We start from the raw sequence: 23,986 nt of genomic DNA, 5'->3' as shown, positions 1-23,986 counted from the left end.
AGCAGCATTTCCTTGCCTTGCTGGGTAAATCCAGGGAACCCCGGAGAAGCAGTGAGAGTGGGAACTGTTCGGCACCTACAAATGTACCTCCACTGCCACATTAATGCTGTGCTGTCAGCATGAGCTCCATTAAAAAAAAATTTTTTTAACGTTTATTTATCTTTGAGAGAGAGAGAGAGAGAGAGAGACAGAGACTGAGCGTGGGTGGGGGAAGGGCAGAGAGAGAGGGAGACACAGAATCCGAAGCAGGCTCCAGGCTCCGAGCCGTCAGCACAGAGCCCGATGCGGGGCTCGAACTCACGAACCGCGAGATTGTGACCTGAGCCGAAGTCGGACGCTCAACTGACTGAGCCCCCCGGCGCTCTGTAAGCTCCATTTTGGTTACAGGGAAGCTGAGAACTGGGTGTCTTGCACGACTTGCTTACAGGTCTCTGCTGGGAGCGTGGCGGACTTTCAGAGAACTTTCTCGGCATTCTCAACAGTTCGAGCATTTGTGGACTGCCTGCTCTGCCCCGGGACCACCGACCTCCCAAGAGCCTGGTCAACAAGCTGCTTGTCAGCCCTCCTCCTCCGTGGTGTCTCTACCTCCTCCAACTGAGAAAGCCGGCTTCCTGCAGACCCAGACTAGCACTCCAGGGCCTCGCAGGGTCTGCGAGGCCCGTACCGGTGGCCCCAACCCCACAGCTCAGGAGAATACCTGTAAAATACACTGCCCGACCTGGAACATGGCCCGTTCCTGGTGAGGCCTTTCCCGCCCATCTTGTCCTGTGAGCTACCCAGCCCCCCACCAGGGAACAGAGTGCAGGCCTCTCATAAGCAAAGACACATGCCGCCTGGCACACGATGGCTGAATTCTGGTTGCACGAAGGACTTCCACGTCCTGCTTCCCTACACGTGCCCTCCATGTCTGCTGGTGTTGGGCCCCCACCCTCAGCGCCTCTCCTTCCCGCCTCACCTCCTCTCGTCAGGAGAGCTGCCCAGGCCCACGACTCTGGCCTCTCCATACGCCCCCAGACATCTCCACTGGACCATTCCAGGCACCCTAGATGGACCAAGTTCAAATCTAAACTTGCTGTCCTCTCCCTGCACAAACCTGCTCTTTCTCCCGCACTTACTATTTTCATCTGTGCCATCCAGTGGCCAAGCTAGAAATCTTGGTGACATTCTCAAGTGTCTTCCCTTCATCCCTCACATGGTGCTGCTCCCAAGTCCTACTGATTATACCAAGTGACTCTTTGCCTGGAGTCTTTTCTCCGTACCATAACCATGACTGTCTTTCCCGGAAGGGGTCCCTTTTCATTTACTTCTTTAAGGACAGACTCCTGCCCCCTCTGCTTGCAGGAGGAAATCCAAGCAGGCCTGACCCGGCATCACCTGTCTCGACGGCTTTATGCACACTGCTCATCCCCGCAGGAATGTTCTTCCTGTCCTGGGGCTGACCCTGCCCTCTCTCCAGAGACCAGCTCAGCCCTCGTGTCATCACTGCTGGCAAGTGACGCCCCTTCTCCCCCACTGTGGCACTACAGAGTAGAGTCTGTTCAAACTACTGCTTCCTTCCCCCCCTCCAGTGAACTCCATGTTCATTTCTGTGCCGAAAGCTGGCTCAGAGCTGACTCCAGACCGACTCAAGGTTTACAAACTGGACAGATGACACATGTGGTGTCTTCAGTGACACACAGTATCATGTGCTTCCAGCCGGGTATGAAAGTCCACAGGTGCGGCAGCGAAGCACGGCTGTGAGGAAGCCACTGTGCCCGTGGTGACAGCAACATCGTTCCAGGACGTCGGCAGAGCCTCGGTGTCCCCGGCACACCGCTCCTAGGGCACGTCTTCGACAGTGGGGACGGTCACCCAGCTTCCTGTTTGTCTCAGATCAATTCTTAAGCTTTTTCGTCCAATCTGTGAGCCACCCTATTTCCTTCCAATAAACTCCTTTTCTGCTTCAGAAATGACAGTGCCGTGTGTAACCGAGGGTCCTGGCTGGTCCGTGGTCCGTGACCGCTTCCCTCCCTTCCCGGGGCAAGACCGTGGTCGGTAGAGTCTTGTGGACATAAAAGTGGTTACGCTGCTGGGGGGCGGGAGGAGACCAGAGAGCCAGCTCCTCGGGGTGAGATGGGGAAGACTCCAAAGCGGGCACCAATCAGGTGCCGAGACAGAACGGCCCGGCACAAGAGCAGTCTGGGAGGCTCTGCCCTTGCCCGACACCTAGGACCAGGTCAGTGAGTCCCCCTGCCAGTCCCCACCCTGCTGCTTCCTGGCCGCCAACTCCGAGGTCGCATTTACCCCTTCTGAGCTTAGTGTCTCTCTCTGTAATAAAGGGGTGTTGGCGACAGCCAGGCCTACCGCACAGGGCTCTTCCGAAAGAAAACAAAATATCCAAGTAACGGCACTCCGTGACCTTGCAGCGTAAGGGTCAATGTCCTGGGGGGGCCTGCGTTCGCCGGCTCCATCCTGACCCCTCCAGCCCTGTGGTCCGGCTTCTGCCCCCACCACCCTCCTGACCCCGCACGTCTACAGGTCATAAGCGCGTTCTTGGATGCAAGAGCCGAGGTCTCTCTCCACCTCTGGCTCCGTACTCCCCTCCCTCACCTCTGCACGGTCAGCTCTGACTGTGATCCAACGCTTCCCTCTCCCCTCCCCTGGCCGCAGTAACACCCCCCACCCAGCTTCCTGTTCCCCCTCTGAGCCCGGTGCAGGTGGGTCTCCGGGAATCTTCTCCCCGGCTCCTTCCCTGCCATTTGTCCTCCGTAACCCTTACGACCCCTGGGCTCCGCCTCGTCAGTTCCACACCTGGGTTACTTGCAAATGCTTCGCTGGCCAGCAAGGTTACATCTGTCCCAACCTCTTTGCAGAACACAGGAACAAGGGCTCCGGTACTCAACAGAAATCATCACGCTACTCCCCTGCTTAAAGTCCTCAGTCCCCACTACCTACAGACACAAATCCGAATCTCCTACCTGGTATCCAGGGACCCTTTGTGATCCCAACTGCCCTTCCACACTGACCAGTCAAAATTTAGTCCTGTTTTCCCTTGAACATGTTCTGAACTTTCCCTCCTCTACAACTGTCTATATTTCTGGAATGCTTTTCCTTCCACACCCCTCTCCTTCTTCAATCCACGTCTCCTTGTCTGGAACTCTCCCCTCTTCCTCTGGGCCACCATGGCACCGCTGGTCCTTTCCCTTCTCGTTGCTGTTCCCCTGGCCATCAGCTGGTCTCTCTTCCTCAGAGTTGTCCGAGTCTGTGCTGCAGGATTCCAGGCCGGCTCTACCGCGTCCTACGTGGGTTACCCTTGGGCAAATCAGTTAGCCCTCGTTTCCCTACCTGTAAAAAGGGAACTTCATCCACAAAGTGTCTACCCCCTGGGTCACTGCAAGGGTTCAGTTACATACACTAATTCAAGCACTTAGCACAGGGCTGTGGGCACAGTACACACTCAGAAAAACACCTAGAATGAATGAGCGAATGAATGAATGGATGAATGTACGTGTGTATGTATGTTCTGGGTATGTCTGTCTGTCTGTCTGTCCTGGCACTGCAGGAAGCACCTCAGCAACAGCTGGTGGGACGGAAGACAGAGTCTTCTCCCTGGAGGCTCCTACGGACTGGCTGGGCAGCCACCCGGCACGGCAGGCTGCGGTCTAGCACCCAGGTGGGCTTGCTGGAGAGCCTGTGGCTTCGCCCAGGGTGGCCAGAGTAGACAGTGGGCATGGTGAGGCCACGGCACACGCTGAGAGGAAACAGGCAATTCCAGGCCAGGGGGAAACGTGTGCGCTAACAGATGTGGGCCTGAGCGGGTGGGGTCCGAGGCGTGACAGGGGACAGATATGGGGTGAGCCAAGTCTGACGGGGTCCAGCGACCTCCCTACAGGCTGGAGGGGACTACTGTCCGATGAAGACATCCCCGCTCAGTGCCGTAGCCTGACACCCAACACTGTTGCCTCCTAGAGCACAGATGAGGCCAAGAAACCACAGTTCACTCAACGCATCTTCACGTAAGTTCGTGCACCGGAGGTGACCAGTTCTCTCCCCGCAACACATCTTCACGGAAGTTCACGTGTTGGACGCGGGTTCTCTCCCCACCCCACGACACCCGTCAGAACTCCCATGGGCGCTCGGGTCCCTGCCTGGGGAGCCAGGGAGAGAAACACCGCCACGGCGCTAGGAAAGCAGTCCCTCCTGCGCACAAGGCGCCAGAGAGAGTAAGGGTCTGTTTCTCTTTTTTTCAAAAGCTTGACGGCCCCGAAGAACGAACGCGGAGCAGCATACCTGTGTGAGGGTCAGACTGAACACTTTCAGTTCTTTTCTCGGCCTAGAAATGAACATAAAAACCATTAGTTCTGATTGTCTACTTATAGGAGCAGGAAGTCTTGCCGGGGTACACCTGGGGGCCCCAGGGCTCCCCTTACGTACCTTATTGTTGCCATTGCACACTCTGATAATGGACACATAGTGTCTAATTTTTCTGCAAGTAGAAAACAATGCATTATTTCTCTCCTGGCTCTCTGTTCTGATGGATATGTAGCTAATTTTCATCATGAAAGAGCCTCTCTCTTTCACAATACACAAAATGCCTGGAGCAGAGCACATCTATTGTTTGTGGCCAAGGCCACCAAGAAGCACCCCAGAGTCTACACACATTCTCTGGTGTCTCTGTAGACAAGAAGTTGACTCTCTAGTAAAAACAACACAGCTCTTCCAAATCATCACAACACAGAATAAAAACACCCATGTTTTAAAAAATGGACTGTTAACTAACAGAAAGCCTTGAATTCCTTAGCATGTTTTCATCTTCACAGCCCTTTGTATTAATGTTCTTTCCCAGGTTCTAACAAACAGTGTGCTCACAGTCACTCAGGGCAGCGCCACAGGCCACGCTGAGGGCCAAGGCCACATGTAGCTGGGGGGGGGGGGGTACTAAGACAAAGCACCCAGGGCTCATCCCGGAAGTCGCAAACTTGACTCCTCACTTATTTACTGGGCCTTCCATTTTTCCCTGGATAATTAAATCCCTATATAATTATTGCATAAACTTTGGAAAGGACATAAAAAGGCAAAGAATCAGAACAGAGAGCCCACACAGACCCGCCTCCCTGAGGCCATCGCCAACCGGCAGCCAAGACTGGTGACCAACCACGTGAGCCATGCGGTCACCGCGGTGGCCCCGCTCCGCCGAGCACCGGCGGCCAGACCCTGGGCCAGAAACCCCACCTCTCCAGCCTCAAGTTTCCTCATCTGTAAAATGGAGTGCCGACGCCACAGCGCGTGCTTAGGAGGCAATGAACTGACGTCTACCGGGCACTGGGAGGCTGCCCAGGGAGGGTCGGGCTCGAGGCACAGCAGCAGCTGCTGGGACCGCCACCGCCGCGTCTCTTCCTGCTCTTTTCTCTCCTTCTTCTATTTTCAGGATAGAAATCACGCACTGGGTCTGATTTTGCATTTTCATTGTTGCATTCATCTTAAGCATTTTCCCTGTTTAATTTTCTATGATCGTCATTTCTAATGGTTGCATATTTCATTGTGGGGTGTCCTGCAATTCACATTTACCATTTCCCGGCGTTCTTCCTATTTAAGATAAACTCCGAGACAAACCACAGGGCGTTTTCGGGCTCCTGCTAGACAACACTTTGCCATCTGCAGTCACATCTGTTTTACGTGAGAATTTCTATAAAGGGCAGTGTTTTAAATACTTTTATCTCATTTGATAGGCCTAGGCAGAAATAATACACAGGCTATCAACAGAGATAAAAAACCTTCTAAATACAGGGAGTCCATCAGGTAGTGTCCCTCACACACAGCTTAATAAAGTGACATTCTGATTTAAATACGGGAGTCTCTTTTGTGTCCATGCAGCATAAGCAAGACTGTCTGGAACCTGGTGGCTCCAGGTCACAAGCGGGAGGGCCAGGCCGTAGCCACAAGGGATGGCCCAGAAGAACGTCATTCTTGGATGACATCTGACTTTGTTACAAGTCCTTCTTTTAAATTTCTGCCTGCAGTTCCTAACTCACTTAAGTATTCAGAGCAAATCCTGCAATAAAGCCAAGCAGAGCGTGCTGACCGAAGTATGCTGTCTCCACTCACCCTCCCTGTCCGACGACAGGTACTATCTTCACGTTCTGTTGTACATTGTCTCCATTTTTCTTTTTGGCGTGGTAAACTCCTTGCCACTCCTAAAAATGGAACATAAGCATCATTACACCGTGTGTTCAGAGCATAAACCCAAGAACATCTTCCACTCAGGTTCGGGTTCATTTACCATGGCTAAAGCAATTAGGATAAAGAATTACCCCAACCCCAAACAGGATTTTGGGTAACCATTTTCCCCAAGTCCGTCTCCTCGGGGGCTGCTGACAAACGCCAGCCCCCCACAGTCTGAGTGGTGACAGGTCAGCGGCCGGCTGCCAGCAAGAGGCCCTGGGCCCACGAGTGAATCGCTGAAGAGCGCCGGCTCGCTTCCCCACACGGGTCCCTCCTGTCCTAGCTCCTGCCTGTGCAGGGGAGGAGCGGTGCGGCCTCTGCCCCTGCATTCGGGAGGGGAGACCCTCAGGGCCCGGGGGCGTTGTGTGAGGACCACGGTCCCTCCGTGGAGGTCAGGGAGGGGAACATCCAGGTCTGGGCTCAGGTATAACACATCAATGAGACTTTAAAAGCCGGGGCCGCAGTTACACCAGCTGTGCTCCAGTGAGCAGACAGAATATACAGGATCCTTTTAGAACAAAACTGCAGCCTGGGACAGGAGGTGCACACGTGCCGTGACCACAGTGAGAAAACAGGGGCTGTAGGTGGTTCCCTACCCCTGGGGTGGCAAGGACAAGCCTGAGGTAGAGTGGGGTTCTGTTCCCGCCGAAGAGGTTGGGAATCCCTCCAAGAGTCACCAAGGTCCTCAAGCTATAAATATCCTTAAAACCCACTGTGGGACACTGAACTTCTAGGGTGTTCCATAACCTTCCTGCCCTTCTAGATCCCCCGGGACCTGGGGCTGACCCAGGCGGGAAGCCTTGGTGGCCTTGCTCCAATCTCCTGTCCAGACCCTCACACAGGGTCAATTCTGGAATCTTCCATGCTTACGGCATGGCAACCTGCATGCAAATGCCAAAAGGAAAATCTCATTTTCAGGCTCCTCTGAGAAAGCGGACCGAGCAGAAACCAGGACATTCGGACAGAAGCGAAGGATATTTACCGATGCTTCTCAACGTATTTCTAAAAACAGTGGGCGCCAAGGAAGGACTGACATAAAAGCCTGAGAGCCCAGCTCAGGGCTTACTTGGCCCAGAGCAGAAGGGAGCTGAGGCTCTTACTCACTACAGTTCTGAGGGGAGACTGGCCAGTGCCCAGAACAGGCAAGGACTAAACAGGGGTCCCTGGGCAGGAAGGTACAGTGCGTCCTCCTCACCCACAGCCCGTGTATCCCCCAAGGGGGCTTCAGCAGACGGGTCCAAGACTTACTTCTGAAACTCACGATCAAGAGAAATATGGGAAACTGATTGTGGTGATGTTTATAAAACTGTGAATAGACCAAACACCACAGAATTGTAGACTTTCAGTGGGTGAATTGTGTGGTATGTGAATTCTCAATTATTCTCACTAGAGAATAATTCTCTCAATAGAGCTGTTATATAAGAGAGAGAGGGAGGGGCGCCTGGGTGGCGCAGTCGGTTGAGCGTCCGACTTCAGCCAGGTCACGATCTCACGGTCCGTGAGTTCGAGCCCCGCGTCGGGCTCTGGGCTGATGGCTCAGAGCCTGGAGCCTGTTTCCGATTCTGTGTCTCCCTCTCTCTCTGCCCCTCCCCCGTTCATGCTCTGTCTCTCTCTCTGTCCCAAAAATAAATAAATAAACGTTGAAAAAAAAAATTTAAAAAAAAAAAAAAAAGAGAGAGAGGGAGAAAAATGGGAGACCAATTCAATCCATCAATCAATCAACACTTTAAAATACATCTGCAGGATTTTCTCTCCTGTCTGAAAAGACGTGGGCACCAAGCAAAGGTGGAAAAGAAGCCAATTCGGCCAGAGCTGAACAGTCCGGCCAAGGAACAGGCCGGTTTGGGCAGAGGTTCTGCTTGGAGGAGAACAGTTTCACGTGTAAGTTTTTCAGTTGCCAACAGAAACAAACAATAGTTACTCATCACAGATCGTATTTCTTATCAGAAACAATTATCTATCATAAATACAGAAGTTTTAGTTCCCGAGAATACCAAAGCACGACCTGAGAATGCGGTTACGAAGATTCAACCCGGAAAAGCACGAGGTCCTGACACACGGCAACCAGTAAATGGCTGTTCCGGCCCAGGTGGTTTTGCACAGGCCTCTCTCTGCGGGCCGAGCCCCCCTCAGAACGGCACTGGGGCCCACACCTCGCTTCTGCTCGGGGGCAAGCTAAGCACCAAGTTGGCATCTCTGACCACAGGACAGCCCCTTCTTGGTGCCTGGGGTCTAAGAATGAAATCTCTGTCATCCGCTGTCCTGTCCCCAGGGTCTGCACATGGTAAACAGTCCAGGGACACTGGAGCTTCTGTTCACCGAATGGAAAAGGCAGGCCGAGGTCAGACTGTAGAATGCTTGCAGCCAGGCCAAGGGATGTGACCTCTACACTGGCAGAGTGACGTGATCAGACTAATCACTCGGGAGTGGGGAGTGCGCTGACTGGAGGTGGAGGTCACGGGTCGGGGAGACCTGACTGGGTTCAGCCACCACAACCCAGGGTTGGGGAGAAGGCCCTGCGTAAGGTCAGGCCCAGGCAGCGGACTCTCCAAGGCAGGGGTTTAACAGACGTCAGGGCTGAGTGATGGACTTGACGCCGGAGGGTAGGGAGGAGCCAAAAGCCTGCCAGGAATGGGCTTCCGGGCAAGTGTGAGGACGGCCAACAGGCAGAGGCGGCAGAGGCTGGAGGGGACACAGGAAATCATCGCTGTCAGACAAGGTGATGGCGGGACGTTGCACGAGGCCCTGGAGAAGAGGCTGGGCTAAAAGCGGGAGGCGTGGGACATCCGTGTGGAGTAGCAAAGGTGCCTCAGCAAACAAGCAGCTTTCTGAGGAGCACAGCATGGATGAAGGACCCTGGTAAACGCGGGAGGAAACGTGCACTGAGGGAGCCAGTGACGGAACAAAGCAGAGGACCTGGAACTCCAAGTTCTGAAAAGCCAGTGGGGGCTCTGTGGCCACACGTCATTATTACAGGCAGACACCCGAGCAGCCAACATTTGCTCAGTGCCCACGAGACACAACTTCCAAGGGAAGAAAATTCAGTTTCTAAAGGAGAAGAACCCGTGTAAGGTTTAGGTGTCTGAGAAGAGGAGACGGTAGGCTCTAGAGCCTGCGAGACGAGTCCTGGGGATGAGGAAAAGGGGGGAGTCGGGAAGGAGGTGCAGGGATGCAAGGAAGCCTGAGCACGGAAGCTGAAAATCAAGGTCACCTAATAGCAGCAGGTGCTCTCCCAAAGAGGGGCTGCTGGCTGAGAACAACGGGTGGAGGGAGTCTGCGGAGGGTAGTGTTTGCAATACTCCTCCTTTGACCATCATCACAATTTCTCCTCTATCCCTAAGGGGCACACCTGGAATGTGACCCTTCAAAGCCCCCAGCGCTGTCACCTAACTACTTCTAAGTTCCCATTCTGGTTCCCAGGGCCTGTCTGAGCTCTCTCCACTGAACCCAGCACCACTGTTACCCAGGGCAGCCGACTCCTCAGCAAGCCCTTCTCCCTCCCTAGGGGACCCGATCAGAAAGGCCATGTTTTCTTTCACATCAAAAACCTTCCCAGCTAAGCGGCCTGTCCTGTCGCAGTGCTGGCCGAGGGACCAGCAGGTTACTGACGAAGGACAAACGGCTCTCCCCGGGGGCTCCGAAACATACAAAATAAACAACCGTGTTCCTTTCTGAAATAAAACAGTATTGGGGTCATAACACGATAATCTTTCATATCTTCTGCTCACAATAGGTTTTAGAGAACAGGTCTCAGGTGTTCAAGCTTGAGGCCCCTCGTACCTGGTGCCAACAGCATTACGTAGGAGGCAAGATGCCCTTCACACGGATCTCGGTAGATCCCAGGGCCCGGCTCTAGCCCGCTAACGGCCCCGTCCCCACCTCCACTCTCTCTTTGGCGACGAGCGGGGGCCCCCCGTGTTCGGGTTACCAGATGGAGGCGCACGAGGCCGTCATCTCCGGCTCGCGCCCGGCTGGCCCGCATGACAGAACCGCCGGCTGACCCAGTGGCAGCATGGGGCCTAAATGCCAGGATTGGGGAGGCCATGGAAAGCCCTCCCAAGGCTTCCGGGACTGCTGCTTGGTCACCACCCTCTGAGGACGCCCCTTCCAACCGAAGAGGGGGGGCCGGGGTCAGCCTGGGCAGGGTGCTGAGCACCCGATGCCTACTCCCTGCCTCGGCCTCCATGCTCCTTCTGGAGGACCTGCCACTCTCTCCAGCAAGAAAATCATCATCCTTGACCCAACAGCTGAAGGAACGGGATTCAGGAAGTGCCCGTTAGTTATTCCCCAGACGGCATGTCACTGGGCCCTGCCTGCCCTGTCCTTGTCCTCCCCTTGCTCAGCACCGCGTGAGAGCCAAGGGACACGAACCCACCAAGGGTGTCTCCGGGGCCCCGGTGACGTGCTCTGCTAGACTACGGGACAGGCGCTGGCCGGATGTCACAGAGCAGCGGGCAAGAGAGCCGGTCACCGGTATCTCAAGCGTTCGGAGTGACCAGATGATCGGTCTCCCCCTGACTTCCAAACCTTCACGAGAGCCCGGCAGGAAAGATTGTGGAAAGGCAGCAGCCTCGGCATTTCCTGGGCACACCCCGTCTCTTGTCTAAAAACCCAGGAACCGTGAGGTGCTGGCGGGAGCCACGGCTCTGAGAAGTCGCCCTTCAGACTGGGCCTGCCTTCCGTCTGTCCCCCCGGCACTGAGATCATGTGACTTGTCCCGTTTGCACCCTTGGAATAGGAGCTCTCTACGAAGGAGTCTGTGTTGTGCCCTTCTGTCTATGCCAGAATCTAGCAGGGTGTCTGCCCACGGGAGGCATTCCAGAAAAGGCTGGACGAAAGCAGGAGGCCCAGAGACTTGTTGGGCTCAGAGGTACTCCAAGACCACGGACCTCACCGGCGCGCTCCTCTGCCCAGGGCCATTTGCCAACACCTACCGCTCAGAAGATCAGTGATTAGAAAGATCAACTTATTTATCATAAAGATGAAAAGAGTAATTTTCAGTGCCAATTAAAATTTTTCTGTGTAACAGCTAATCACACTCTACCCTTTCTTGGCCTCAGTTTCCTCTTCCGCAAAATGGGAAAAATGGGGATGACGCCAGCAGCACTTCCTCGGGCTTCTGCGCGGGGTAGGACTCCGATTCCCCGGCGTGTGCAACGCTCAGTGAGCACCAAGTCTCCTTCCTGTCCTCTCTGTGATGCGAGAGTGAACAAGGGCCGGAGCCCTCACTTACCTTGCCTATCCTGATGCATGAATTTATGGTATCGAGCAACTCAGCCTTTTTTTCATTTACAGGCACTTCCGCTAACTCCTTGCCTATTAGTTCGCCTGCTTGATAGCCCATGGTTGTTTCAAACGCAGGATTTGCATACTGGGGGGAGACAAAAGAAACAACATCACCCAGATTAGAAGAGAATTTGAAAAGAGGGCAATCAAGGGTATTCAGGTATTCACCCCAAGCCGGCTTGTCTCACTCCTAGAAAGCTCAAGAACCTGGAGCTCCCCACCACAGTTCTAAAGCCCAAAGAGCACACCCCCAGGTGATCCCTGGAGTCAGAGAAGCCGCTGCTCCAGGGACACCTGGCTGAGCTTTCTGCCGTGGCCCCCAAGGCCCCCAAGAGAGATGGCCTGATCCCACTCGAACACCAACAGAGGAAAGAAGCCGCATGGAGACGGGCCCGGGTTGCTACAAAAGGCTTTTGGGGATGATGATACAGTAGGACAAAGCACCAGACTGAAGTCTGAAACACTCAGACCCTCCTCTGCCGAGTCCCTTGACCCCTCTAAGTCTCAGTCTGCGTATCTGTGTAATGGGAACAGAACATCTATCTTGCCACTCTCGTGATACACGTGGATAATCAAAACAGGCTATGAACTGCGAAGTATTTACAGATATAAGGCTGTATGGCTAAATTTCAAAGAAGATTACAAGACTAGGATAAAACGTACAGGAAAGTTGAGCATGTGCTAATAATAATAGTAATAATAATAATAATAATAATAATAATAATAATAATAAAATAATGATGATAAAGCAGTAACTGATGCTGCTTCAGGTCTGTTTTCCTTGCTAGACACTATAGTATGCATTTCACACACATTAACCCACTTAGTCCTTAGAACATCCTTACAAAAGGCAATAATTAATATTGTGAATGTTAATACTATTCCTGTCTGGGGTGCCTGGTGGCTCAGTTGCTTAAGTGTCCAGCTCTTGATTTCAGCTCAGGTCACGATCTCACGAATAGTGAGAGAAAGCCCTGTGTCTGCCTCTGCACTGACAGCACGGGGCCTGCTTAGGATTCTCTCTCTCTCCCTCTCTCTCTGCCCTCCCCCCTGCCCCCAAATAAACTTTAAAAGACAATTATTCCCATCTGTACAGCTGAGAGACCACATTCAGAGAGATTAAATAACTTGCCCAACGATGCTCAGCTATGAAAGGGCCGAGCTGAATGCAACCCAGGCCTGTCTGACACCAGCTTGTACCCACAGCCACTGGCCCAGGCTGCCTCTCAGGGCACCAACTCCTGAAAGTCAGGATCAGCAGCTCTTTACAGAGAAAGTCACAAGTGAGAGGAAAGTGAGGAGCGGGAGTGCTCAGAATCAGAATCAACATCAAGGTGGAGCTGATTCTCAGACAAAGGGAGCGTTTCCTCGGCACAACCCCTCTCTTGTTATCTAAAAAGTGCAAGTCTTGTTACCTTAAGCCGCTTTTATGAATCCACTTTGCTAATAACGGGTCATTTGTTCAGCGACTACTAGGTTGTTCTGGAAATTCTGAGTAGTTTCTGGTAAATTTCTAAAGGTGTAAACTATCTTCAAGACCAGGGAGAAAGGCAAGAACCTGTCAGAGCCTCCTCTCCACACCCCCCACCCCAACCCCCGGGGGTAATCCCTCTGGATAAAAGTCTCCTCTTGCTAAACAAACAAACAAACAAACAAAAAGGTGAAAAGTAATAAATGCAAATGTGCTAGAATATCTTCTAGCACCCAAAGTAATCATTAGTATCTTTTCTTATCTATAGGGAGCTTAGTTTAAACTACACATTTTATACATTTTGTTCTGATAATCCTCTAAGGAAAACTTGGTCTCTTGAACTTCAAAAAGAAAAAAAAAAATCATACCTGAGGGGTTCAATCCTAAAATAAGAACAAACAAAACCAGAAATTCAGAAAAATGACCTTCCAAAATAACTAACCTGTATAACGCGGTCTTCACTTGTAATTTCAACTGCTTCTTGACTTTTCTCCAGTGCAGTGAATATTGAGTTACAAGCCCTTTATGGGTAGGAAAAAAAACAAAACAAACACTGATTAATGTAAATACCACAAAATGCAACACAATCTTGTGTTACTGCATTAACTTATTTATTTACTTATTTATTTATTTATTTTTTTTTTCAAATTTTATTTATTTTTGGGACAGAGAGAGACAGAGCATGAACGGGGGAGGGGCAGAGAGAGAGGGAGACACAGAATCGGAAACAGGCTCCAGGCTCCGAGCCATCAGCCCAGAGCCCGACGCGGGGCTCGAACTCACGGACCGCGAGATCGTGACCTGGCTGAAGTCGGACGCTTAACCGACTGCGCCACCCAGGCGCCCCTGCATTAACTTATTTAAACGGGTTTTTCATCTGATTATAAAAGTAACAAGTACTAACCCGAGAAAAAAAAAAGGGGGAAATATTGAAAAGCAAAAAGAAAAAATAAACACGTCAGCAACCCTGCTACCTGACCACAACTATGCCCAACTGGAGCCTTCCTTCCAACGTGCGGACCAGTGGACCAGAGTGGAATACACGCCAGGGTTGGATCGCAGCCGTTCACCAGCTCCAGGACCCTGGGTGTGTGACTGGACCTCCTGAGTCTCCCTCCTCCCCATCTGAAGGGTCCAGAATCCTGCATAGAGCCTGGCAGAAAGGGGGCAGTCAACCATTTGTAGCTATTATTTTATTTTACCTTTTTTATGTAAAAAAGAATATGTATTTGGAATGAAGAAATAACAACAACTTACAAGCTTAAAAAGATGACAAACAGGAAAATCATCCCAATATCCAGAAAAATAACCATGCCGTTAACCCGTGCACAAGGCAGGGGTTAGGGGCACTGACCCCGTCGAGTCAAAAATCTGCATGTAACTTTTGACTCCCCAGAAACTTAAGTACTAACAGCCTACTGTAGACCAGAAGCCTTACCGATAATACAACCAGTCAATTAACACAGATTTTATATGTTATATGTATTATCCACTGTGTCCTCACAATAAGGTAAGCTAGAGAAAAGAAAATGCTATTAAAAAATCATTTAAAAAGGGAGCCTGGGTGGCTCAGTCAGCTAAGCGTCGGACTCTAGATTTCAGCTCAGGTCATGATCTCGCAGTTCGTTAGTTCGAGCCCTGCATTGGGCTCCATACTGGCAGTGTGGAGCCTGCTTGGGATTCTCTTTCTCTCTCTCAGAATCAACTTAAAAAATAAAAATAAAAAGATCATAAGGAAGAGAAAATACATTTCTAGTACTGTGTTTCTTGAAAAAAGAATCTCTACATAAGTGAACCCGTGCAGTTCAAACCCATGTTGTTCAAGGGTTGGCTGTATTTCTATTAACAAACCACCTGATCCATGTCTGTAGGACATCTTCCCTATATATTTGGCAACATAATCTTTGATTGCCTATTCATATCACAATATAATCTTTATAGAGCTACCAGGAAATAACTCAGTCTTTTCAAACTGAAGTGTAATTTACATATAATATTCTGCTAGCTTCACATGTAAAATACAGTGATTCGACCTTTGTATCCATTGCAAACTGATCACCAGGGCGAGTCTAGTTATCATCTGTCACCATACAAAATTCATACGATACAGCTGCCTCCTCAGCTACCACATCTTTATCCATTTACCTATCGATGGACACTGGGGTTGCTTCCATGATTTGGCTACTGTAAATTATGCTGCAGGAAACACAGAAGTGTATATATCTTTTCTAATTCGTATTTTTGTACTCTTTGGGTCAATACTCAGTAGTGGAATTATTGGGTCATAGGGTAATTCTATTTTCAATTTTCTGAGGAACCTCCATACTGTTTTCCAGAGTGGCTACACCAGTTTGCATTCCCAGCAACAGTGCACGAGGGTTCCTTTTTTTCCACGTCCTCGCCAACACTTGTCGTTTCCTGTGTTTTTTATTTTAGCCATTCTGACAGGCGTGAGGTGATACCGCATTGTGGTTTTGATTTGCATTTCCCTGCTGATGAGTGATGTTGCACATCTTCTCAGGTGTCTGTTGGCCATCTGTAGATCTTCTTTGTTTAAAAAAAATTTTTTTTAATGTTTACTTTTGAGAGAGAGAGAGTAAGCACAGGGGAGGGGCAAAGAGAGAGGGAGACACAGAATCCGAAGCAGGCTCCAGGCTCTGAGCTGACAGCATAGAGCCCGACGTGGGGCTTGAACTCATGAACTGCATGATTATGACCTGAGCTGAAGCTGGACACCCAACCGACTGAGCCACCCAGGCACCCCTGTAGGTCTTCTTTGGAGAAATGTCTGTTCGTGTCTTCTGCCCATTTTTTAAGTATGTGTTTTTCTTTTGGTGTTGAGGTCTTTTCATCAGTGTGTATTCTTGCCCCCTTTGTTGTAGATTAGCTGACCATATGAGGATAGGTTTATTTCTGGGCTCTATATTCTGTTGCACTGATCTAGAGGTCTATTTTTGTGCGAGTACCACACTGTTTTGCTTACTACAGTTCCGTAGCGTATCTTGTTACCCGGGATTGTGATACCTCTGGTTTTATTCTTTTTCAAGACTGCTTTGGCTTTTTGGGGTCTTTTGTGATTCCATACAAATTTTAAGATTGTTCTAGATCTTCTATGAAAATGCTGTTGGCATTTTGATAGGGATGCCATTACATCTGTAGACAGCTTTGGATGGTATGAATATTTTAACAATATATGATCTTCCAATCTGTGAGCATGGAATATCTTTCCATTTGTGTCACCTTCAATTTCTTTCATCCATGTTTTAAAATTCAATATAGGTCTATCACCCCTTGGTTAAGTTTGTTCCTAGGTATTTAATTCTTTTTGGTGCAATTATAAATGCAATTGTTTTCTTAGTTTCTCTTTCGACTACTTCATTATTAGCGTATAGAAATGCAATAGATTTTTTTTATGTTGATTTTGTATCCTGTGACCTTACGGAATTCATTTATTAGTTCTAGCAGTTTTTTGGTAGAGTCTCAAGGGTTTTCTATATATAGTATCGTGTCATCTGCAAGTAGTTGAAAGTCCTACTTCCTTACCAATGTGGGTGCCTTTATTTCTTTTTGTTGTCTGACTGCTGTGGCTACGGCTTCCAGCAATAAAAGTGATTAAGAGCAGACATCCTTGTCTTGTTCCTGATCTTAGGAGAAAAGCTCTCAGTCCTTCACCATTGAGTATGAAGTTAGCTGTGCTTCTTCATATATGGCCTTTATTATGTTGACGTATGTTCCCTCTAAACATAATTTGTGGAGTTTTTTTTTTTTTTTTATCACAAATGGATGTTGGCAAATGCTTTTTCTGCATCTACTGAAATGACCATATGGTTTTTATCCCTTCCCTTGCTGATGTGATGATGTATCAGATTGATGCATTTGTGAAGACTGAACCACCCTTGCAACTCAAGATAAATCCCACTTGGTCGTGGTAAATGATTTTCTTTAATGTATTGTTGGATTTTGTTTGCTAACATATTGTTCAGAGTTTTTACGTCTATGTTCACCGAGATATTGTCTTAATAGTTTTTTTTGTTTTGTTTTGTTTTTTGTGGTGTCTTTATCTAGTTTTGGCATCAGGGTAACGCTGGGCTCAGAGAATGAATCTGGAAGCTTTCCTTTCTCTTCTATTTTTTGGAATAGTTTGAGAAGAATAGGCATTCACCATTTTCATAGAATTTACCTGTGAAGCCGTTTGGTCCTAGATTTTCTGTTCGTTGGGGGTTTTTTGACTAGCGATTCAATGTTATTGCTAATCTGTCTATTCAAATTTTCTAATTCTCCTGGTCCAGTTCTGGGAGGCTACACGTGTCTAATAATTTGTCTATCTCTTCTAGGTTGTCCAATTTGTTGGCATATAATATTTCATACTCTCTTATAATGCTTTGTATTTGTGTCGGTTGTTATTTCTCCTCTTCATTGTAAAATAAAAAATTTTTAAGTTTTTATTTATTTTTGAGAGAGAGACAGACAGAGAGAGACACACACACACACACACGCACGCAAAGCATGAACAGGGGAGGGGCAGAGACAGAGGAAGACACAGAATCTAAAGCAGGCTCTAGGCTCTGAGCTGTCAGCACAGAGCCTGACATGGGGCTGGAACTCATGATCCACAAGAGCATGACCTGAGCCAAAGTTGGACGCTTAACTGACCGAACCACCCAGGCACCCCTCTCCTCTTCAATTTTTTAAAATGTTTATTTATCTTTACGGGGGAAGGGCAGAGAGAGAGGGGCACACAGAATCCAAAGCAGGCTCCAGGCTCTGAGCTGTCAGCATGGAGCCCAACGCAGGGCTTGAATCACACAAACTGCGAGATCCTGACCTGAGCCTAAGTCAGACACTTAACTGAGCACCCAGGCGCCCCTCCTCTTTCTTCACTTAAAAAGAAAAAAAAAAGTTATTTAGAGAGAGAGAGAGAGAGAGAGAGAGAGAGAGAATGCATGAGCAGGGCAGAGGCAGAGAGAGGGGCAAAGAGAGAATCCCAAGCAGGTGCCATGCTGTCACTGCAGAGCCTCACATGGGACTCGATCTTGCAAATGGTAAGATCATGACCTGAGCTGAAATCAAGAGTCAGCCACTTAACCAACTGAGGCACCCAGATGCCCTCTTCATTTTTTTTTTCTTTCTCTTCTTTCATTTCTGATTTTGTTTGTTTGAGTCCTCTGTGTTTTGTTTTTTTTTTGTTTGTTTGTTGGTTTTTGATAAGTCAGGCTAAATGTTTATCAATTTTGTTGATCTTTTCAAAGAACCAGCTTCTGGTTTCATTGATCTGCTCTCCTAGTTTTGTTTTTTTTTTTTAAGTTTCTATTTTGTTTATTTCTGCCCTAATCTTTATTATTTCCTTCCTTCTGCTGTTTTGGGGTTTTGTTTGTTCTTTTTCTTTTTTTTTCGTAGCTCCTTCACGTGTAAGGTTAGGTTAATTTGAGATTTTTCTTGCTTCTTTTTTTTTTTAATTTTTTTTTTCAACGTTTTTATTTATTTATTTTTGGGACAGAGAGAAACAGAGCATGAACGGGGGAGGGGCAGAGAGAGAGGGAGACACAGCATCGGAAACAGGCTCCAGGCTCCGAGCCATCAGCCCAGAGCCTGACGCGGGGCTCGAACTCACAGACCGCGAGATCGTGACCTGGCTGAAGTCGGACGCTTAACCGACTGCACCACCCAGGCGCCCCCTCTTGCTTCTTGAGGTAAGCCTGTATTGCTATAAATTTCCCTTTTAGAACCCAAAGATTTTGGACCATTGTGTTTTCATTTTCATTTGTCTCCATGCATTTTTTAATTTCCTCTTTGATTTCTTAGTTGACCCATTCATTGTATGAATAGCATGTTATTGAACGTCCATGTATTTGTATTCTTCCAAATTTTCTCTTATGGTTGATTTCCAGTTTCATAGTGCTGTGGTGGGAAAAAGATGCATGGTATGACTTTCATCTTTTTGAATTTGTTGACACTTGATTTGTGGCCGAATATGTGATCTATTCTAGGCTGAATGTGTTACATATGCACTTGAAAGAGCATGTGTATTCTGCTGTTTTAGGAGGGCATGTTCTGAGTATCTCTATTAAATTCATCTGGTCCAGTGTCTCATTCAAAGTTTGTTTCCTTGTTGATTTTGTTTAGATGAGTTGTCCATTAATGTGAATGGGGTAGTAAAGGCCCCTACCATTACTGTAATACTATCAACTACTTCCTTTATGTTTGTTATTAACTTCTTTATGTATTTGGGTGCTCCTATGTTGGGTGCATAAATATTTACAATCATTCTTTCTTCTTGTTGGATTTTCCCCTTTATGTCTTCTTCTGTGTTGTTACAATCTCTGTTTTAAAGTCTATTTCGTCCAATGTAAGTATTGCCACTGGCTTTCTTTTCACTTCCATGTGCATGATAAATGTTTTTTTTTTTAATTTTAAATTATTTATTTTAAATTCATTAAAAAAATTTTTAATATGAAATTTATTGTCAAATTGGTTTCCATACAACACCCAGTGCTCATCCCAACAGGTGCCCTCCTCAATGCCCATCACCCATCCTCCCCTCCCTCCCACCCCCCATCAACCCTCAGTTTATTCTCAGTTTTTAAGAGTCTCTTAAGGTAAATGCTTTTCTATTCCTTTGCTTTCAATCTGCAGGTGTCTTTAGGTATGAACAGAGTCTCTTGTGTGCCAGTATATGGATTGGTCTTGCTTTTTTATCCATTCTGTCACTCTGTCTTTTCATTGGAGCATTTAGTCCATTTACATTCAAAATAATTATGGATTTATTGCCATTTTGTTACTTGTTTCAAGGTTGTTTTTGAAGCTCTCTGCTCCTTTCTTCTCTCTCGTCTTTCACAGTTTGCTTTCTTTAGTGATATGCTTTGATTCCTTTCTCTTTATTTTTTGCATATCTATTTTTGATTTGTACTGGTTGTTTGTGGTTACCATTGGGTTTACAAATAACATCTTATACATATAGCACTCTATATTAAGCTGATGGTCACCTAAGTTTAAATCCATTCTTTACTAGTCTCTCACCTCACACTGATAACAAGCCATTTTGACAGGTGTGAGGTGACATTTCATTATGGTTTTGCATTTCATTGAGGGTTAGTGATCTTGACCACCTTCTCATGTGCCTATTGGCCATCTGTTTTCTTTGAACAAAATGTCTCTTATGATCCTCTGACCAATTCTTAATCAGTTTTTTTTTTCATTAGTTAGTATGAATTCTTTATACATTTTGGATATTAACTCTTATTGGATAGATGATTAGAAAATATCTCCCATTCAGTAGGTTGACTTTTCACTTTGTTGATCGTTTCCTTCTCTGTGCAGAAGCTTTTTAAGTTTGATGTAGTCTCATTTGTTTATTTTTGTTTTTTTTGCCCTTGCCTTTGGAGTTTGAGGGCCCCCTCCCCCCACAAAAAAAAAAAAAAGAAAAAGAAAAAGAAGAAAAAGAAAAAACTCACTGAAACCAATGTCAAGGAGGTTGCTACCTATGTTTTCTTCTATGAATTTTATGGTTTCAGGTCTCACATTCAAGTCTTTAATGCATTTCGAGTTAATTTTTGCATATGGTTAAGACAGTGGCCCAGTTTCATTCTTGTGCATTTAGCTGTCCAGTTTTCCTACCATTGTTTTAAAAACTTTCCTTTCCCTACTGTATATTCTAGCCTCTTCTGTTGATTAACTGACCAGATGAACATGGGTTTATTGCTGGGATCTCTATTCTATTCCACAGACGCTGTGTCTGGTTTCATTCCAGTACCATACTGTTTTGATTACTGTAGCTATGCAGTATCATTTGAAATCAGGAAGCATGATACCTCTAGCTTTCTTTCTCAAGATTGCTTTGGCCATTCAGTCTTTTGAGCTTTCACATAAGCTTTTAGGATTATTTGGTCTAGTTCTGTGAAAAATGCCATCGGAATTTTGATAGGGGCTATCCTGAATTTGCAGACTGCTCTGGGTAGTATGGGCTTTTTAACAATATTAATTATTCCAACCCATGAGCATGGTATATTTTTCCATTTATTTGTGTCATCTCCAATTTCTTTTATCAATGTCTTAATAGTTTGCAGTGCACAGGTTTTTCATCTCCTTGGTCAAATTTATCCCTAGGTATTTTATTCTTTCTGATATAATCATAAATGGGACTATTTTTCTTTCTGATAGTTTGTTAGTGTATAGAAATGCAATGGATTTTTGTATATTAATTTTGCATCCTGTAACCTTACTGAATCACTTATTAGTTCTGATTGCTCTTTGGTGGCATTTTTAGGATTTTCTACATACAGTATCATTTTATGTGCAAACAGTGACAGTTTTACCTTTTCCCTTCCAATTCAGATGCCTTTTATTTCTTTTTCTGCCTAAATGCTCTGGCTAGAACTTCTAATACTATATTAAATAAAAGAGGGGGCGGGGTGTTCTCGTCCTGCTCCTGATCTTAGAAGAAAAGCTTTCAGCTTTTCACTACTGAGTATGGCGTTATCTGTGAGTTTGTCATCTCTTATCTTTCTTACACTAAAGTATGTTTCCCCATACCCACTTTGTGGAGAGTTTTTATCATGAATCGATGTTGTACTTTGTCAGATGCTTTTTCTACATCTATTGAGATGATCAGAGGATTTGTAGCTTTCATTTGGTTAATGTGGTATACCACGTTGATTGATTTCCAGCTGTTGAACAATCCTTATATCCCCAGAACAAATACCAATGATCCTTTTAATGTACTGAATTCAGTTTGCTAATATTTTGTTGAAAATTTTTGCATCTATGTTCATCAGGAATACTGGCCTGTCATTTTACTATTTTGTGGCATCCTTGTCTGGTTTTGGTAATGCTGGCTTCATAAATTGGGTCTGGAAAAGTTCCCTCCTCTTCTGTTTTTTTTTTTGTTTGTTTGTTTGTTTGTTTGTTTTTGGAAGAGTTTGAGAAGGACTGGTGTTAATTGTTCTTTGAATTTGTGGCTGATTTCACCAGTGAAGCCATCTGGCCCTGGACTTTTGTTGTTGGGAAGCTTTTTATTACTGATTCAATCTCCTTACTAGTAATTGGTTTATTTAGATTTTCTCTGTCTTCATGATTCAGTCTTGAAAGATTTAATGCTTCTAGGAATTTATCAATTTCTTTCAATTTGTTGACATATAACTATACACAGTTGTCTCTTATAATTGTTTGTGTTTCTGTGGTGTCTGTTGTAAGTTCTCCTTTCATCTCTGATTTTATTTATTTGAGCCCTCTCTTTCTTGGTGAGTGTAGCTAAATGTTTGCCAGTTTTATCTTTTCAGTGAACCAGCTCTTAGTTTCACTGAGTTTTTAAAATCTCTATTTATTTATTCTGCCCTGATTATTATTTCCTTCCTTCTACTAACGTTGAGCTTTGTTTGTTCTTCTTCTAGTTCCTTTAGATGGAAGGTTATCGTTTGAGATTTTTCTTGTTTCTTGAGGTAGGCTTGTATTGTTATGAACTTTCCTCTTAGAACCACTTTTGCGCATCCCACAGATTTTGGTATGTTGTATTTCTTTTTTCATTTGTTCCTGAGCATTTTAAAAAATTCCTCCTTTGATTTCTGATGGCCCACTGGCTGTTCAGTAACATGTTGTTTTATTCTCTACATTTTTGTGGTTTTTCCAGTTTTCCTCTTGTAATTGATTTCTGTTTTCATACCACTGTACGTAGTTGGAAAAGATGCTTGCTATGATTTCAATCCTGTTGAAAGTATTGAGACTTCTTTTGTGGCCTAACAGGCTCTATCCTGGAGAATGCTGCATGTGCACTTGAGAAGAATGTGTATCTTGCCTGTTTTTTGGATCAAACGTTCTGTGTGTATCTATTAACTTCATCTGGTCTAAAGTATTGTTCAAAGCCAACATTTCCTTATTGCGTTCTCTGTGTGAATGATCTATCCACTGATTTAAGTGGGGTGTTAAAGCCCCCTACTATAATTATATTGTCAATTTCTCCCTTTACATCTGTTAATATTCGCTTTATATACTTTGGTGCTTCTATGTTGGATGCATATATATTTATAAGTGTTTTATCTTCTTGCTTGGTTGACCTCTTTATCATTAGGTAATGCCCTTCTTTTTCTTTCATTACAGGCTTTATTTTAAAGTCTATTTTGTCTCATATGAGTGTAGTTACAACAGCTTTTTGTTTCCAGCTTGTATCTTTTCCCATCTCTCCCCTTTCATTCTGTGTGTGCCCTTACTTCTGACGTGAGTCTCTCGTAGGCAGGCACACAGATGAGTCTTTTTAAAATTTTTTAATGTTTTTATTTTTATTTTATTAAAAATTTTTTTAAGTTTGAGAGAGAGAGAGAGAGAGAACGAGCACACACGAGTGGGGGAGGGGCAGAGAGAGAATCCCAAGCAGACTCTGCACTGTCAGCCCGGAGCCCGATGTGGGGCTCAAACTCACAAACCACAGATCATGACCCGAGCTGAAACTAAGAGTTGGATGTTTAACCAACTGAGCCACCCAGACACCCTTCAATTAATTTTTAATTCAAGCACAATGTCTTTTGATCAGAGAATTTAGTCTATTTACATTCAAAGTAATTACTGATAGGTATGTACTTACTGCCATTTTGTTAACTGTTTTCTGGATGTTTTTATAGTTCCTCTCTGTTCCTTTCTTCTCTTTCTCTTTCTTTCTGGTTTGAGAACTTTATGTTATGCTTAGATTTCTTTCTCATTTTCTTTTGTGTATTTGCTCTACGATTTGCTTTGTGGTTACTCTGAGGATTCACATATATTGTCCTATGTGTTTAACAGCTATTCTAAGTTGACAGCAACTTAAATTTGAACATATTCCAAAAATACATTTTTCCTAACCCCTCCATTTTGTTTTTGATGTCACGTTTTACACTGTTTTATTTTATATATCCCTTAATTATTGTAACTTAATTTTACTACTTTTGTCTTTTGAGCTTCATACTAGCTTTAGAAGTGATTAATCTGCTACTTTTACTGTATATTTACCTTTTCCAGTAACATTTTTACTTTCGTGTGTTTTCTTGTTAATTAGTGCCATTTCTT

General features: G+C 46.2%; 1 protein-coding gene across 2 annotated transcripts in view; it reads right to left on the bottom strand.

The window, feature by feature from the left end:
- Window positions 1–23,986, bottom strand: part of PDE8A (phosphodiesterase 8A) — a 155,031-nt gene that overhangs the window by 38,309 nt on the left and 92,736 nt on the right. For both annotated transcript variants that reach the window (XM_047086839.1, XM_047086840.1), the window contains exons 7-11: window positions 13,401–13,479; window positions 11,435–11,572; window positions 6,085–6,173; window positions 4,414–4,465; window positions 4,270–4,312 (exon numbers count right to left, since the gene is read on the bottom strand). In XM_047086839.1, coding sequence (XP_046942795.1) covers window positions 4,270–4,312; window positions 4,414–4,465; window positions 6,085–6,173; window positions 11,435–11,572; window positions 13,401–13,479 — 401 coding nt within the window. The remainder of the gene's footprint in view (window positions 1–4,269; window positions 4,313–4,413; window positions 4,466–6,084; window positions 6,174–11,434; window positions 11,573–13,400; window positions 13,480–23,986) is intronic.

The sequence above is a fragment of the Lynx rufus genome, unplaced genomic scaffold, assembly GCF_022079265.1.
Source record: "Lynx rufus isolate CCGP_SWC_20201006 ecotype Redwood Valley unplaced genomic scaffold, mLynRuf1.p SCAF_21, whole genome shotgun sequence".
NCBI classification, from domain to species: Eukaryota; Metazoa; Chordata; class Mammalia; order Carnivora; family Felidae; genus Lynx; species Lynx rufus.
This window is presented reverse-complemented; position numbering and strand designations above follow the sequence as displayed.